Source organism: Hesperophylax consimilis, chromosome 28 (assembly GCF_061612785.1).
Source record: "Hesperophylax consimilis isolate HC1 chromosome 28, BYU_Hcon_1.0, whole genome shotgun sequence".
NCBI lineage: Eukaryota > Metazoa > Arthropoda > Insecta > Trichoptera > Limnephilidae > Hesperophylax > Hesperophylax consimilis.
This window is the reverse complement of record NC_142863.1, coordinates 22,741,528-22,759,255: the sequence shown is the minus strand read 5'-3', so window position 1 is coordinate 22,759,255 and position 17,728 is coordinate 22,741,528. Positions and strand designations below refer to the sequence as shown.

The following is a 17,728-nucleotide window of genomic DNA, read 5'->3' as shown; positions in this document are numbered from 1 at the left end:
AGTTTCGTTATTTCGTCTCCGTTCGTTAATAAGCATATAATTTTAAATAACGAACGACATTATTAAAAAATATATGTGAATATTGAGAGTTAACCGAAGCTTATCTGATACTATGCTGCGATAACGCTTGATTTTATTATACTAGCTGTACCCCGCCACGCGTTGTTGTGGTTCAATCTGTCTGTGCAGTGACATCTATATGATATAGGTTTATAAAAACACACGCGTATTCGAATGCAACGTTGTGTCAAAATTTCAAAGCAATCGGTGAAGAACTACGCTGGAAAAATGAACATTTTTGTTTATATAGATATAGATTATTGCAAATCATTACGATTCATTAATAATGTATCTTTGCAGGTTGACAATTTTATAATATCAGTTAGAAAGCTCTGTTGTCGCGTAGGATAAATAACATGTTACATGCAAATCTTCAAGGACATAAAAGGACTCATGCAAATTGATCATGAGCAGTTAGTGGGAGTAACGGTTATCTTAAGGCTCCGAATTGCGGTAAATGCCTCCCTCTTCAATCAAATTATTTCTGGGCTCCAAACAAAGGCCTAGTTCATTGATACGAGAATGAGACAAGGAGGAAATGGTAGATTAATTGAACCATTAATATTATTTTTTTAAGATTTTTTTGCAGTATCGCCCACGCGCAATATCGAAAAAATCAGTATTGATTTAATGGGAAGTGCTGGTCAGACTTATTATGGATTGTTGCGTTGTGTGAATTTACTTTATGAATTATATTTTCTTATGTAGACCCCTTTTGCTTTCATAGTATATACTAATTCAACTGTACACATATCAACGCTGTAGAAATATCTATTGGATAGTCCGTTTGATAGATTCCCCTACAAACGGACTGCAATCATCAAACACAGTCGTCAGGTGGGAACGATGTTCTTGTTCTACTGGTATTTCAATGTAAAATGATCTGAGAATCCCCTTCGACATCGGTGCATGGTCATGAAAAATCCGTCCGACCTTTGTACATGGTTGACATTCTTCGCTAAGAACGGATCGTTTTTACGACTCATTCTCGAGTTCAACAGCACGGCTGTGTGACGATTTGCAGACATCTGTGATTCCTCCCCCCTCAACAAGAAACTCAACATGGCATCCCTAAAGACGACAAACGCCTCTAGGGAAATTATTTTCTTCAGAGAGTCCCGTGTGGAGTTAATGAAAAAAAACTTTAAAAGTTTTCTACAATAAAATCTTCAACACGGAGTTCCACAAGGGTCCTATATTGGTACTGTACTGTATTTATTTTCTCTAAAGTCAACTGTATAGTTAGATATTGTATGATTCATCAATTTCGACGATCAATATCATAATACCCTAACTGAAAAGCATTCGTTGAATCATTTGATGAATCTATTCCAATATCCTCTGCATCATCTTTTCTTATCATAACTGAAAATCTCGTTCATCACGCAGTGATAATACCAACTGTAAATTTAAAAAAAACTGTTTGTTCATCGAACCTTCAATAAATTACTTATTCCAAGGCTTGTGCACTTGTTCGCAGTTATGTCATGCATCTTAAATTCAAGTTTAAACGTCTTAGTACAGTAATTATTCGTTAGGTCATCATCATCACCATCTAGTAGATACCTACCTAAACACCGTTTGACAGATGTGTGGGGGTACTGTCAACTATCATTAGACTTACGTAAACTGTTCTAAACATAGACAGCTGTTTCGTATTTAAATTTGCATCAAACATGCGCATACATTAACTTTTGTTCGTGTGTCTATTTGATTATTTATGAAATTCTAGAATATTGATCGTGCTTACAATAACCCAATACTTAATATGTGTGGTAGATTCTAAAACTAAATTGATTCACTTACCGTCAAGTAATTCCCATTTATTTAATAACAAATGAAGAATTAAATAAACAAAATGGTGTTTTGTTTTATTTGTTAAAAGTAAAATGGTCTTTTCCAAACCCCACGGCCCATGATGGAAATTAATTTGAGAACTGAAAAATTGAAATTCGAGATAAAATTTGTGCAAATTTCATTACGCCAGAACTCATCAACCAGAGCTTCTACTACTTATAAGCACAGACTTTCTTCAACGTACACTGATAAAAATTAGTATTGCGAATCTCTCCAATTCATTGGTAATCCGGTAAAGAACAGGATTGCTGGCCATTTCCTAATAAATTTTAGTAAATTTCTAATATATCGGAACACGTGTTCATGCACTTGATAATATATAATGTTGAAATGCGAAAATATTGTATATTTGTGAACTCATCCGACATCGTGATAATATATTCGTCATTAAATAAAATTTTATCAGGAAACCTATTAATTTATTCGTTAAGGCCTGCAATCCCGTTTTTAACTGGGTTACGAATGATTTGAAGAGACTCCTAATAAATTAGTTAGTGTCCACTTAAAAAAAATTAAAATTATTAATAATTAATGAATTAGAAAAATATCTGGCTTCAAAGTTTTCATTCTAATACATCATTTCCGTTTACACATACCTAATCTATATTGTTGTCAGTGACTCATTGATGTTTTCAAATCGAGTTCAAATGAAAGATATCGTCATTCGGTTGATTCACGTCAACAAGACTTATTGATTTATGCAGAAAACTGTTGATGAGTCCCTACCCACAAAAGTAAACCATCCTTTAAATCAAAACAGGATAGAACTCCAGCTATCACAGTTCTGTTAAATATAGATGTCTAATATGAAATTTGAGAAGGATATATATAAGAGATGTATCAGAGACGATTCACAAAAAAACCAAGAGATTTGAAAGACCGACAATATAAAGATTGACTCAAGGAACTAAAATTAAACACTAAAAGAAAGAAGGAAAACGGGTGACTTGATTTAGTTCACAAAAATACAAAGAGATTTCAAACCGGCAATATAAAGATAGACTCAAGGAACTAAAATTAAATATTAAAAGAAAGAAGGAAAAGGGATGACTTGATTTAGACTTTAAAAAATTGCATTAGTATTCAAAAAATCTTCATCACCAAGAGAGATATAAATCTCCGTGGACACTAGAAAAAAATTAACAAAACATCTTTTGCATCCAATCCTGGGAAACACTTCCTTGCAAATAAAGTACCTAGTGGAAGCATGGAACAAATATTAGCGCATGAGCATAATGCTACCTGATGATTAATTAATAATATAATAACAAATAATTGATTCAGTCATCTCATAGTGTTAGGTACTCTCATGTACCGTCCTACCTATTTGTTGAAGGCACATTATTTTTTACTCTATTTTCTTATTTTCTTCACTATTCTCTCGGTCCATGGCTTCCTTTCAAAATAGAGTGGTGTAAACCCTCAGTATCACCCTGGTGAAAGACCACAATTCAGAATCGAGACGTTGCTTGCTGCTTTAAGCTCATGTTTTGGTGATCAAATTGGAATAGCCAGATACTTCTCAACCTCCCTCCAGCCTCACAATATACCCCAATGGAGGGTGTCATAGTCTTGCTGGCTCCAGACGGTTGGGAGCACTTGGAACTCTTGTAAGAAACACATAAGAAAAAATACATTGTTATGTTTCTAGAAGCAGTAAACAAATGACCTCACATATCAGAGATATTGAAAACATTTTAATGGCTGACATATTAAACATGATGCATTTTCCATGTTTGCATTTTTAATTCCGTGTCTTGTTTGTCTGTGTCCAGTGGGAGAGTGTTACAGTTACCGGCGGCCACCTCAGGTCCTGGGCTCTCTCTCTGCCTGCCCACGCGGGCAGGACGGCGGGTGTTGAGGCGGCAGGTCCTTTTTGGGAGCGGTCACGTCATTGGGGTCGGGTAAACATGCAATGGGGAGACGCCAATTAAAAAATACCTCATGCTCGAGCTATGTATTTTTAAATAGGTACCTAATTGTGATTCTGCCGCTGAAAGCTGCGTTGTAACAGCAGATTTTTATACACTTTTTAATATACAAATCCAATGTGCAATGTACGTCTCAATAAAGTGGCGTCTCGTGACTTTGAGTCTGATAAAGTGCTATGTATGAAAAATTCGATTCTTAGTTTTAAGATTTTCAAGATATTTCAGTTTGGACGTTCGCCGCACGGATTTCCTGTAAATCTTCATTGAAAAGAAAAAGAGATGATTTTATGCTGCCCAAAGTGAAGTTTCCAGCTTTGTTTGTTTTATGTTTTGGATTTTGTTATTCATACATTTTTTCCACACATTCTCGGAAAATCTAATGCAACTGACCTGTTTTTAATAAGTGGAAGGAGAGTGCAAACGACCCACATAGGCGTGTGTATAATTAAGAGCCAGATACCATTTGTAAAATCAACAGAAATTTTTGAAAACCTGCCGAAGTTTTTGTAAATCTACCGAATTCAGAAAATAATTTTCCTCAGAGCCTATGTTATCTTTGGGGATGCTGTGTGGAGCGTGTTTTTGAGGAGAGGCAGGATTGAATAAGGGTCTTGAAGAGACACAATTGTTTTTGAAGAGACCAATGTTGTGGGAGGGAGGAAACAATCGTTCCGCAGCCGAGCTATTGAACTCGAGTCGTAAAAGCGATCCGTTCCCTTGAGACAAATTTCAACTGTGTACATAAGTATTAAATATATATTAAATTCATCTATATCTTCCAAATACATCCAAATTGTCCAAATATTATCAAATACATCCAAATCGTCCGAATATTGTCAAATAAATCCAAATCTTCCAATTATTGTCAAATACGGGTACATTTAAATCGTCCAAATATTGTCAAATACATCCAAATCGTCCAAACATTGTCAAATACGTCCTTATCGTTGAAATATGCTTTACCAAGACTTTGTAAACTTTGCGTTGGAAATACCTTTGCGAATTGCAAGCTAGAGCTGAAAACAGATGTACACTCTTGGTGAAAACTTATTAAAAAATTAAAATTAAAATTAAAAATAATAACAAGGCTTCCGTGGTCGAGGGTAAGGCTCTCGACTTACAATTCGGCAGTTAATTAAACTTCATTATTTTGTTTCATTTCACAATTTAATTTCATTTAAAAATAAAATATACCTAGTAGAAGTATTCGCGGTACGTTCCAGAGTGGAAGATACTCTCAGTACTTGAAACGTTGCTTGAAATAGTTCCAGCCGTGTTTTGCGACAAGATCTGAATAGCCAGGTACTTTCCCATCTTCCTCTTTCCTATCTCCTTCCTCTCCCTACCACCTTCAGCCTCACAACATACCCTGATTGGGATGCCATAATCTCACAGGTTCCAGTTGATATTTAAAATACTGAGTTTCTGCTTCATAGTTTTTAAAGCAAATTGTGGACAAACTGATGAACCTGTTAAGTTATATTATTAACCAGAAATAAATCATATTATTTTAATGACAATATTATGTACTTTCGTCACGACATAAGTCAGTGCCTCGGTTACCAGAGCAGAAAGGTAATGTGAAGTCTATGTGTGAGGTTAGTAGGCAGTGTTAGTATTCTGTCGCTTGTTGTCGCGCAACTATGCAGGAGTACTTACAATGAATACAGTGTCTTTACAACCGTTGATAGTCATTTGAATTATACCGTAAGTAACTTGTGAGAATGTTTGAGAATCGTCACGAAGTCACGATCTTTATACTCCAGTTACAAATTATTTACAACAATTTTTCAACATGCCATTACACTCTCTTGAAATCAAATTTTCTGATTTATCAAGAACGATTTTGCCCTTCCAAATTTTTTTCCAGTCTTTGTACCGTTCAAACCTTTTCCACGTGGTCTATCCAAGTCTTCCTCGATTTGCTTCTGGGTAGCTTCCACTGGAACAACGATTTGGTCCTGATTATCGGTATTCTATTACCTTGCATTCTTACAAGATGCCCAGTCAATTGCAGTCTTTAAGACTTACATAGTCTTACAATGTTTTTATTTTCCAATTTGGAAGGCGAGTATGGGTACTACTGCCGCTCCGAGGACCACTTATTGGATAACCAACACATCTGCCATAGGTCACCACCACAAGTGGTATCTGTCGACCCATCGCCTTGCAACGCGGTGGGAGGGATGTATCCATGTGTCACTTCTGGACACAGTCCCCCAGATTACTTTCCGCCACTCATACCTTTTTCTTCCCAGAACTTCCTCTCCATTGTTTATTTAAAGAGACCCTTCACACTAATCCTAAATCCTATGTTAATATAAAAAAGCTCAATTGGAATCTTGAGTTCATGATCCATTTTTACCTCCGTGAATCCTTTTCTTGCACGGGTTCTAAAGCCTCACAATCATTGGAAACCAATGTTTTATTGCCTGTGTTCGGGCTGTGTTCAATAATTTAATCCCTACCTTCCCATCCTGTTACCTTGTTGTCACCAGAAGACGGTAAGTACCACCAGTACAATTTCTGCACCGCCTCTATTAGGTTGCTATCCGGGTTAAGTGCAATTACGCCGTGGAGTTTTTTTTTACGTGCTGGCAGAAAGAGGGAACATTGATGATTGGACACCAGAATCAAAGGTAGGACTTTGATCATTCTGGTGGCATCCTCTCATAGGTCCATTTCGTTCCCCTTTCGATATTCTATATTTTTGGAATAAACTTGCGGCCGGAAATATTTCCGCTATACCTATTTTCAAGAGCTATTGAACTTTTGCTTATTTTACGCTGTAGTTTCAACAAAAATGGCACAACACCAATGTCTAATTTAATTCTGCTTTATCCATTTCCCTTTTCCTTATTATTGCAATGTCTGCTTAATGTGTCGATTAACGTCTCGCCAAATTGAGAAAATCGTAGGAGACAAGCAGAAGAAGTGGGTTGGAAGATATTAAAATATTGGGAACAACAACAGTTACTTTATCGGAGACTTTGACATAGTATTTTGGAAGCTTCTTTATACCTGGAATCGTCTTGATTAGCTTAACAAGTGGGTAGTTTTCGTCCTGAACGGTGCATTCATACTATATGCCTTATGTCCCCGCATTTCACACGAAATGCTAAAATGTTAGCGCTGGCGTCATCTTGCACGAAAGATGACGAAAACAAGTTATCGATATTCTCGACCCACGAATGGAAGCTTCCAATGCGTTTTTAAACAGAGTCGGACAGGTAATAGACACAAATATTTTAATTCAGTGATAATATATTTTTTTGCTGGACATTGGATGATTCAGCTTCTCTTTTACTCATTCTGGATTAGGTGGCAAAAATTAATAAAATTGATTTTTAAATACAAAATAATGCTCTGTAAAGGATGTTTTTTGTATAACAGAAATAAATTGATTGCATAGTGGTTGAAGACAGCTTGTGGCAGCAACTCATCTCCACTTAAATTGCAACAAATAATATTTTCGTCAGTTCTAGAAAGGCCTTGTCAATCTTGTCTCCAAGACAAAATCCCGTGAAAGTGCAGGATCGGAAGATGTTTTTCGATTGCTCATCGTCCAAGAATGAAGATTCCAGTTTGTTAAATTTAATGATGACCAGCCAAAAGGATGCTCACTGCTCTGGGCTGTTGAACAAGGAATGAATCCTGCCTCGATTTTAACTCCTCAGGTTTTATGATTTGATCGCAGGTATGACAACCGATATGTCCCCAATAAAATACATGGTTGGCATTCTAAACAATGCATCAATTTTCAATGCAAATACACCGAAAATATAAATATAAAATAAGTAGAACGATCCACACAAATTGTTACAAATCTCTTATGTAATACGTCCTTTACTGTTCCATACTCTTTCTTTCTGTTTCGTATCGATGTCTCTTCTGTTAATTACTAAAGGATCACATGCACATCTTTAGACAATATCTCATTAATCATTTTTTTTTTACTTTAACGCCAATAAATGTTGTATTGAAAAAATCTTGATGAATACGGTTTAAATTCATCCCGTGGTGGTTTTTTTTTAATGTGAATACCGCACAACTGCCCTTAACCGCCTGGAGCCAATGATACTATAGCATCCCCAACTGGGGTATGTTGTGAGACTGAAGGTAGTAAAGGGGGAAGGAGATGGAAAAGAGGAAGGTGGGGAAGTACCCGGCTATTCAGATCTGGTCACCAAACACAGCTAAAAGTCATTTCATTCAACGTTTCAATTATGAATGGTAGTCTCACACCAGGGCGATACTGAGAGTATCTTCCACTCTGGAACGAGCTGTAAATAAACCTTAAATTATTTTAATTGATTAAATTGTGCAATAACACAAACGCGAGAGCCATACCTGGTTCATAAATTTAAAACTTTTCTTATTTTTCTGTACAACATTTACCGTGATAGCTAAACTTTACATAATGACTATTTCTAAAAAAATAGGAACCTCTTTGAATTATTAGTAATTCTGGTTAATAACTGGATTGCAGGCTTTACGAATGAATTAACAGGTTTCCTGATAAAATTTTAGTACATTACAAATAAATTATCATGATGTCGGAATACGTTAATGAGAATCCAAGTATTTTTGCACTATAACAAAAATTCTTATATCGATGAAACATTCATAAATTGATGTTTCATTGATGAGGCCTGTTAATTTATCCTGAGGAAAAAAATCGGTTTCTCTCCGTGTATCTAAATATTGTTAGTTATTTTTATTAACTAAAATGAATACTCCCCTGTTCTGGCACCAAACATAACTTGTAAAGATATGAATCAAACGTTAATAACACTCCAAGCTGCGATTTAGGCAGAATGGCAACTGTTTCTAGCCGTTTAAATGCTAAGCCCAAAACTGACTAAATGTATAACGTATTTTAAAACGATCATCAGAATGAAGTCATCTAGGTTAGGTTGGGTTAGGTGAGGCATTACACAAACAACACCAAGAAAATTAACAAAACTAATACCAAAGATATTAGAAATTTGTGATAAACGGTGTGGATAAAAGGTATTATCACAGTCAAAGGTGGTATCGTGATTAAATTCTGGGTTTTTATACCGTGTTGCTCTTTCTCCTTCTTTAGCCAATCGGACAAGGTATATGTCGGCTAGAGAGGATGGATCATCTCCAAAAGGATCTCAGAACACTTTCGAGCGTGCAAACTCGGCCATCCGGATAAATCGGCAATTGTCGCCATTACTTTGAATTTATTAATTAAGTCCTGGGAAGACCTAATATGCACCGAGCACGTCTAACTTCGGAGGATATGGAATTCCACAAAAACTCAATTAATATAATTAATAGGGACGACGAGGATTTATAGTTCTTGGTATCCATGGTGGAGAAATTGTTTGCATTCCCGCAATTTAAAAAAATCTGTAATTGTGTCTGTAGGTATATTTTCTAATCAAATGAAACATAAATATTATAACGTTCATTCTGATAACTAATTTCTTTAACCTTCTGCCTCAGTTTGAGTAATTCTTTTATTAAAACCGAATTTTCGAGCACCTCTCTGATTATCAAGAAAACTGAACGGAGCTCATTATATATTTGTCTGAATATCCATGTACTTTCCTAACCTTCCTCCCCACTTCCTCCAATCTTGCAAGATTCCCCAGATTAGTACATAATGCAGCAGTCCCACGTTCCACTGGTTCCGAGCAATTGGTACTCGTGTTCGGTAATCACAAGTCTAAAAACCTACATATTTTGGTGCACTCTCCCATCGGCGTTTGGCTATCATCGGGGCAATCTTTCCTATGCAGCTTTTAACAGGAACAACTCAGAAAAACCTACGTGATAGTCATCATCACAGCGCTACATCCTAGAGTGCAATTTGGCCTCCTCAAATATTCTCCATTAGCTGCGGTTCCACACAGCCAATCTACCTCTTCCTCGGTATGCCTCTGGGTAGTTTCTACTGGGGCACCCTCTTGACCATAACTTTTGGCTTCCTATCATCTAGCATGCATTACACGTAACCAGCCCATAGCCTATTGTTAGACCTACAGAACCTCACAATTGTCTCATGATCTATTAGGTTTTCAAGTTCTTGAATAAGATAGGTAGGGTAGGTTCAAAGAATTCAAGGACTGTTAGCTCGGTCTCATACATACGTTAGGCACCATGCCCCACAACCGTAGGTAACTAATGGTATGACTGTCGTTTTATAAATATGCAGTTTGGTTGTTTTGCAAAGTGTTTTCGACCCCAGTTCTCCCAGGTCTTGTAGCATCTTCTTCCAGCAAGTAAACGGATTTTTAGCTTTTCGATAGTCTTATTCAGTTTATTTGCTTAAATCATCTATATTTTTTAAGCCATGAAACGTCTGTCTGTAACTACGTCTTCCCTGGATTATCAGTAGGGTATAATCTCGCATTTGTCGCTCGAACAAAGATATTGTCTACATATTACTACAATGAATTTATATAATATAAACAATTTGTAACAAAGATCGGATAACATCTGGAGTCTGTAACGTAGTTTTATTGACATTTTATTCAAATGGGAAGATCGTTTATTGCTGATGCTATTTGTTTGATAATTCTTAGAATCCATTATTGGCACAAGGTCAACGGCTTGTCGCCAAATTTATGCTGAAATTATATTACAAGAATCATTTTATTATGATCTTGATGTGTTTTTTTTCAAAAGGTGGTAAAAAAAAACTCTATCAAGGATTTGTAATATTGTCAAGGAAATTTGAAATATAATGTTTTTTTTCTGATATCAGCATTGTTTTGCTACAGGTTATTATTATCTTTTTAATCGGTCAAGACAACCAAAAATACTCACTTTAAAAAATATCTCTAATAAATTCAATTTTAAAGTCAAAAGGCTCCAGAACTCAGGTGATTATTATTCCTACTGAAATGCTTGCCCTAACACAACACGGTGTCACTTTTACATGCGTAAACACACATTACACCGCAATGTACATTGTACACATCTGCCCTGATGATGAACACTCTAACGATGTCCGAAACGTCGACTTAAGAAGACGCAACATAATTATTAATATTGTCATTTATTTAAAAAAAAAAAATCGATTCAAAATTATATTCTGTATATACATAATCGAACATAGCGAGCGATATAATATATACAACCACTCGAGCGATTAGCATTCGGTTTTCGATTCAAACCATTCGATTTAATTAATATCATACCTCCAAATGTTAATACGGAAATAACTGGTTACTGTAGTTTAAATGTAGCCAATGAATCCAGTTAAATCCACGGTTTATGCCATAGTTTTAGTGTAAATTTTTTTTAAATCGAGATAAATCATAAAATCACCTTCCCAAATTTGGGTCGCCATCACTCGGATACTCAATACTCAATCAGAGTAATTTACAGAAATACAAAGTATGTGGCAGGTATCTCGAAGTATGAACTGAAATTGTGTAAAGAAGTATGTCACATTTGTCAATAACACCGACTTCGCGCTAACTCTACCGAAGTATCGATGACTTCACCGGTGTCACAGTATTACGTTGCTACCACAGAATCGTACTATCAGTACCAGTTATGATTTAATGCAATCATTTTTTAACCGCTCGGGCCTCTGGCATATTGTCCATTATATTTCTTAAACACGCAGTCAGAAGTCGGAGAATTCAATAAAATCCATATAATTGGAATATTTCTGAATGCATCTGAAAACTAAAATTATTGCAATGCGTGACAGCTGTTTCACCTTCCGGAGTGTGGTGAAGTCACTTACAGACGTTCTGTTGTGTAATTATTGCAATGCGTGAGAGCTGTTTCATCTTCCGGAGGCATTATCAAACTGTGGTGAAGTTACTTAAAGACGTTCGGTTGTGTAATTATTGCAATGCGTGACAACTGTTTCACCTTCCGGAAGCATTATCAAACTGTGGTGAAGTCACTTCCAGACGTTCTGTTGTGTAATTATTGCAATTCGTGACAGCTGTTTCACCTTCCGGAGACATTATCAAACTGTTTTGAAGTCACTTATGTTCATAGACATCATTAGAGACAGGTAAATCTGTCACTATTAATAAAACCTGTTTCGTGTTATTTTATTTGATTTATTCATACTTAATAATAAATAAATAAAAACTGTCGGACTAAAAGTGTTACCCGTCGAGTATTTAACACCCTCTTTCGTTCAGTATTGGACATTATAACGACGCAATCAATTTTATTATCAGTTAATAGTTCTAAATAAAGTGTCGTGGGGAGTGCAAAATTAATGCTCAGTCGTAAAAACTGATTTTATCAGTAACTCTATGAACGTACGCAGTTAATTTTCCAGAATATATTACACCAATGATCAGGACGCTGTTTTTGACGCAAATGTGTTTCTTTTTATCTTCGGCAGGGGTTTTTAAAAACAAACAGTTTGCAAATTAGTTACTTGGAGCAGGTGGATGAGTTTGTGTATTTAAGAAGTATGTTTACAAGAGATGCAAAGGCTGATAGAGGTATTAAAATAAAACTAAATGCAGGAAACTCTATTAATGGAGGACTGAACCCGGTTGGCGCTAACAAAGACTGTCCAAAGAAGGCGAAGCTAGCAGTTCACAATGGAACGCTGATACCTAACCTGATGTATGGAAGTGAGGCATGGAACTGGCAGAGGAAGAATGAAAGTAGACTGAATGCTGTAGAAATTAGATTCCTGATGCGTTTGTGTGGTAAAACTGTGTATGATCGTGTGAGAAATGTGGAGATTTGCAAAGAATCCGAGGATGATGTAAGTTAATGAGTAAGAAAGGGACGCTTAGATGGTTTGGGCATGTAGAGCGTATGAATAAATATGACGCGAATTAGAATGGTAGAAGAAATTGTGGTTTCTCCTTGTCGGAAATTAATAATCGAATCGGTGGTAAAAATAAAAGCAATTTGTCTAAGGTTTTCATTTTAACCCCTCCAATGTTTGAAGATCATATATGACCGGGCGTCCATATTTTATAAAAGTTTTTTTATCTTTTTTCTATGATGCAAAAATACCTAACTTTTTTAACGTTAGAAAGACAAATAATAATTGTTTCCAGTTTGCTTCAAATATTTATACTGGAATCCATTAATAAAATCGTAAAAATAGCCAAACGTGAAACATTCATATTTAGCACCTCTATCGTAACAAATTGTTCAACTTTAAAATTTATTTTTATTATATGAACGAGATAAAAGTGAACTTAAAGTTTTTTTACAAATTCCCCAAACAAAACGAATGTGTTTTCGAAATATCGACTTCTCTCAATTTTGCTATGATTGGAGTAAAAGATTCAATAAAAATGTGGTTAGCGTTTTTGACAACATTTTCACGTTTGATATTGCAATGTTTTTTAACCCTTAAATGCATACTGTTGCAAAACTGCAACATACCGTTCAAACCACCTTTAACTCTTTGGTGTATACTTAATGCATGCCGTTTTAGAATTATCAAGTTCACGGTAATATATTTTATCGAGTGGCATCACCTTTTTTTTCTTTCGCGAATGTCAAATGTCACTTTTTCTTTAACAAAGTGAAGATTCTCGAAAATTGGTTGGAGGTTAGAATTACAGTTTTGTTTTGCTGTTATTATTTTGATTTTCTTAGATAAGTAGATACAATAATACAATACTTAAATGTTATAACTCGTATTTTTCCGTACACTTATTAGTTTCGAGAATTTTTTTTAGGTTTTTTATTTTTTTTTCATACGTAAATTGTTCATATTAATTTTTATTAAATACATGGTGTTGTTAACCTGCAACAATTTTTTTTTAATCGAATATCATTAAAAAATTACAAAAAAATAAAATTCTTTAAATTTCCTTGCATATGCATGTAAATATCTACAAAATATATTTTTTTCCAGAAAAATAAATAAATCATGCATTTAAGGGTTAAATGCGTACACCGGAAAGATTATTTTATCTACTTTCTAAAACGGTATTTTTTTAAGGAAAATTAAAAAAAAATGTATTTGAAATACACAGAAAACATTGCAAACTGAATCGTAGATCGTCTGTAAGTGACTTCACCACAATTTGATAATGCCTCCGGAAGGTGAAACAGCTGTCACGCGTTGCAATAATTACACAACAGAACTTATTTAAAAAAAAAACCTTTAACACTTTTTGCTAATTTGTTCGATTTTGTAAACATACAGCTATTACTCGTAGAGTCAATTTTTTCGCTTTTTGTAACAGCTCAAAGGGTCTTATAGAAATCGTTGTATCAACATAACTGTTTAATTATCTAAACGATGTCAGAGAGAGAAAACACTACACTTTATTTTCAAATCTAGATGTTAACTAGAAGAACACAAATTAATGAAATAAAATTTAATTGACCTCGCCGAGATTAGAACCTGCAACCTTCAGCTTACGACCACGGACGTTGTCAAAAGAGATACAAAAATCATTACTTAATATTTTATGTTGTATTCCAATAATATCGTCTAATACACGACACAAGCTCGTTGTAATCAAATAAGATCGTCTAATTCCCCACACAGGTTCGTTGTAATCAAATAATATCGTCTAATTCCCCATACGGGTTCGTTGTAATCTAATAATATCGTCTTATACCCGACACAAGCTCGTTGTAATCAAATGATATCGTCTAATACCCGACACAAGCTCGTTGTAATCAAATAAGATCGTCTAATTCCCCACACAGGTTCGTTGTAATCAAATAATATCGTCTAATTCCCCATACGGGTTCGTTGTAATCTAATAATATCGTCTTATACCCGACACAAGCTCGTTGTAATCAAATGATATCGTCTAATACCCGACACAAGCTCATTGTAATAAAATAAGATCGTCTAATTCCCCACACAGGTTCGTTGTAATCTAATAATATCGTCTAATTCCCCATACGGGTTCGTTGTAATCTAATAATATCGTCTAATACCCGACACAAGCTCGTTGTAATCAAATGATATCGTCTAATACCCGACACAAGCTCGTTGTAATCAAATAAGATCGTCTAATTCCCCACACAGGTTCGTTGTAATCAAATAATATCGTCTAATTCCCCATACGGGTTCGTTGTAATCTAATAATATCGTCTAATACCCGACACAAGCTCGTTGTAATCAAATGATATCGTCTAATACCCGACACAAGCTCGTTGTAATCAAATAATATCGTCTGATTCCCCATACAGGTTCGTTGTAATCTAATAATATCGTCTAATTCCCCATACGGGTTCGTTGTAATCTAATAATATCGTCTAATACCCGACACAAGCTCGTTGTAATCAAATGATATCGTCTAATACCCGACACAAGCTCGTTGTAATCAAATAAGATCGTCTAATTCCCCACACAGGTTCGTTGTAATCAAATAATTTCGTCTAATTCCCCATACGGGTTCGTTGTAATCTAATAATATCGTCTTATACCCGACACAAGCTCGTTGTAATCAAATGATATCGTCTAATACCCGACACAAGCTCATTGTAATAAAATAAGATCGTCTAATTCCCCACACAGGTTCGTTGTAATCTAATAATATCGTCTAATTCCCCATACGGGTTCGTTGTAATCTAATAATATCGTCTAATACCCGACACAAGCTCGTTGTAATCAAATGATATCGTCTAATACCCGACACAAGCTCGTTGTAATCAAATAAGATCGTCTAATTCCCCACACAGGTTCGTTGTAATCAAATAATTTCGTCTAATTCCCCATACGGGTTCGTTGTAATCTAATAATATCGTCTTATACCCGACACAAGCTCGTTGTAATCAAATGATATCGTCTAATACCCGACACAAGCTCGTTGTAATAAAATAAGATCGTCTAATTCCCCACACAGGTTCGTTGTAATCTAATAATATCGTCTAATTCCCCATACAAGCTCGTTGTAATCTAATAATATCGTCTTATACCCGACACAAGCTCGTCGTAATCAAATAATATCGTCTAATACCCGACACAAGCTCGTTTTAGTCAAAGAATATCGTCTAATACCCCTACACAAGTTCGTTGAGCCTTCCTTAATTAATTAATGAAACCTAACTCAGTTTGAACTGTACTTGTCAGGCAAGTTTTTTTTTCATTAAATATATCGAATCGATGTAAGCGTTGAAAAATTAATATAACCTGTAACCCATTAAACATCAACATAACTAATGAGAAGCCATCGATTAGGTAGCCAAGTTTTTTAAGCCAACAGTTTCATCGACCTCAAATTGTATCAAAAAACATATATATTGGCGTTACTAAGGATTATGAATGGTTTGGTGTAGTTTTAAGTTGTGAATTCTAGTGCACTTGAAAACTGGGTCTAGTTTTAAGGTGGAAATAATATTTTACTAAAGAATTGAATATTTTCATTTTTGTAAGTTTTTTTCATTTGATCGTGCCTCGTCTTCCTCATAACTCGATAACGCGTTAACCCTTCCTCTGGCGTCCCTGACTTATTCTACCGTTCAAACCACACTCTAAACACTCGGTACACTAATAAGAACCACTAACAAGTCCAGTAATTTCCGAGCCACAATTATGGTAAAAGAATGAAGTAACCGCGAACTGCGCGAAAATAAATACAATTTCGATGTGCATGCAGGAACAACCGCTTTAGTAAGCAAATAATTAAACAGATGGCACTAAATTCCTTACTCCAAAGATCACCTTCGTGAAAATATTAATTAGTGACGTGAGAATGAATTGCAAATAAAAACACAGTAATTTTCCTTGTGCCTCTCAAAGGTTGTATTCAAGAAAATATCGCCTCCTTTGTCAATGAGATGCCGTCAAAATTTTACAGGAATGTCTTTGAATAATTATGAAGTTCGGATAATTAGGCATACATTGTGTACTAGTAGGAACCAACCTCTTAGGGTCAAAGAAACTTGTCTTGCGTTTGCGATTTATTAAAAAGAAGTTTAAGAGGAACGGTTTTTATACAAAACTTTTTCCGTAAGTTTCTCAGTTTGTCTGTTGGCCCTAAAACCACTGCTGCTTTCTTTTTCTTGATTATGAGGTTTGTTTTGGTTTTGTAGTCCCGTGACTACTTCTTCATTCTGTGTCGGTCTTAGAATATGTAGCTTTCTTATTTGGAGTGTAATGAAAATTATTCTGGATTTTCCTGGTGTCCCTATGTTCTGATGTTATCTTGATTATGATGATGCCTTTTCTTGACGTCTGGTCTTATTTTTCTTTTTCTTTTTTACAGTGTCGTCGCAACTCTGTTATCCTGTATCAATCTAAACGTGTGTAGATTTCAAATTGTATCAAAGATAATTTTGTTACTCTTTCTCAACTCCTTGAAAGTTTCGAAGCAATTCCTTCATTCTGTATTGGTCTTAGCGTGCCTTGCTTTTGGGAGGAGGTTTTGTTCAGTATAATGGACCCGGGTTTTGTTGTTCCTTTAATTTGATGGTGCCATTGTGTTGCATAGCCTATCGGGTCTGTGTTGGCCACTGAAACAGTCTTGTTTTAACTAACCGCGTTGTGTTTTGTTGTTCCAGCCCCTGTGAGGCCGTCGGCCCCGGCCAGCCCTCCCGTGCGCCGCCAGTCGCTGGGCGGGCTGAGCAAGCAACAGCTGGCCCGGGAGGCCGAGCGGGTCCTGCTACAAGCCAGTAGGGCTACCTGCCACTCCACTGATGCTGGCTTGCCTCCGGACAGGTTTCACTCGCTGCCGGTCAGGGGGTAAGATACACACATTATACAGCAATTCTGCTTACTTCGATCTTTCTTCACTTCGCCAGTGTTAATAATTAAACATTGTACCTAATATAAATGCATTTGCATATTTGGGCCCCTTTTAACCGTTAACGCATACTTTATCCTACCAGATGCGCCAATTGTGGTGATTGTTTGTCTTGGCCAGGTCGCGGATTCCAAACCGGCGTGCACAAGTAAATTTTATTTGATTAATTTGTGTTATTTGACA

At 35.8% G+C, this 17,728-nt stretch overlaps 1 protein-coding gene across 2 annotated transcripts in view; it reads left to right on the top strand.

Annotated features, from left to right (window-relative positions):
• Positions 1-17,728, top strand: part of blo (bloated) — a 169,144-nt gene that overhangs the window by 140,818 nt on the left and 10,598 nt on the right. For both annotated transcript variants that reach the window (XM_089648650.1, XM_089648649.1), the window contains exon 5: positions 17,304-17,484. In XM_089648650.1, coding sequence (XP_089504776.1) covers positions 17,304-17,484 — 181 coding nt within the window. The remainder of the gene's footprint in view (positions 1-17,303; positions 17,485-17,728) is intronic.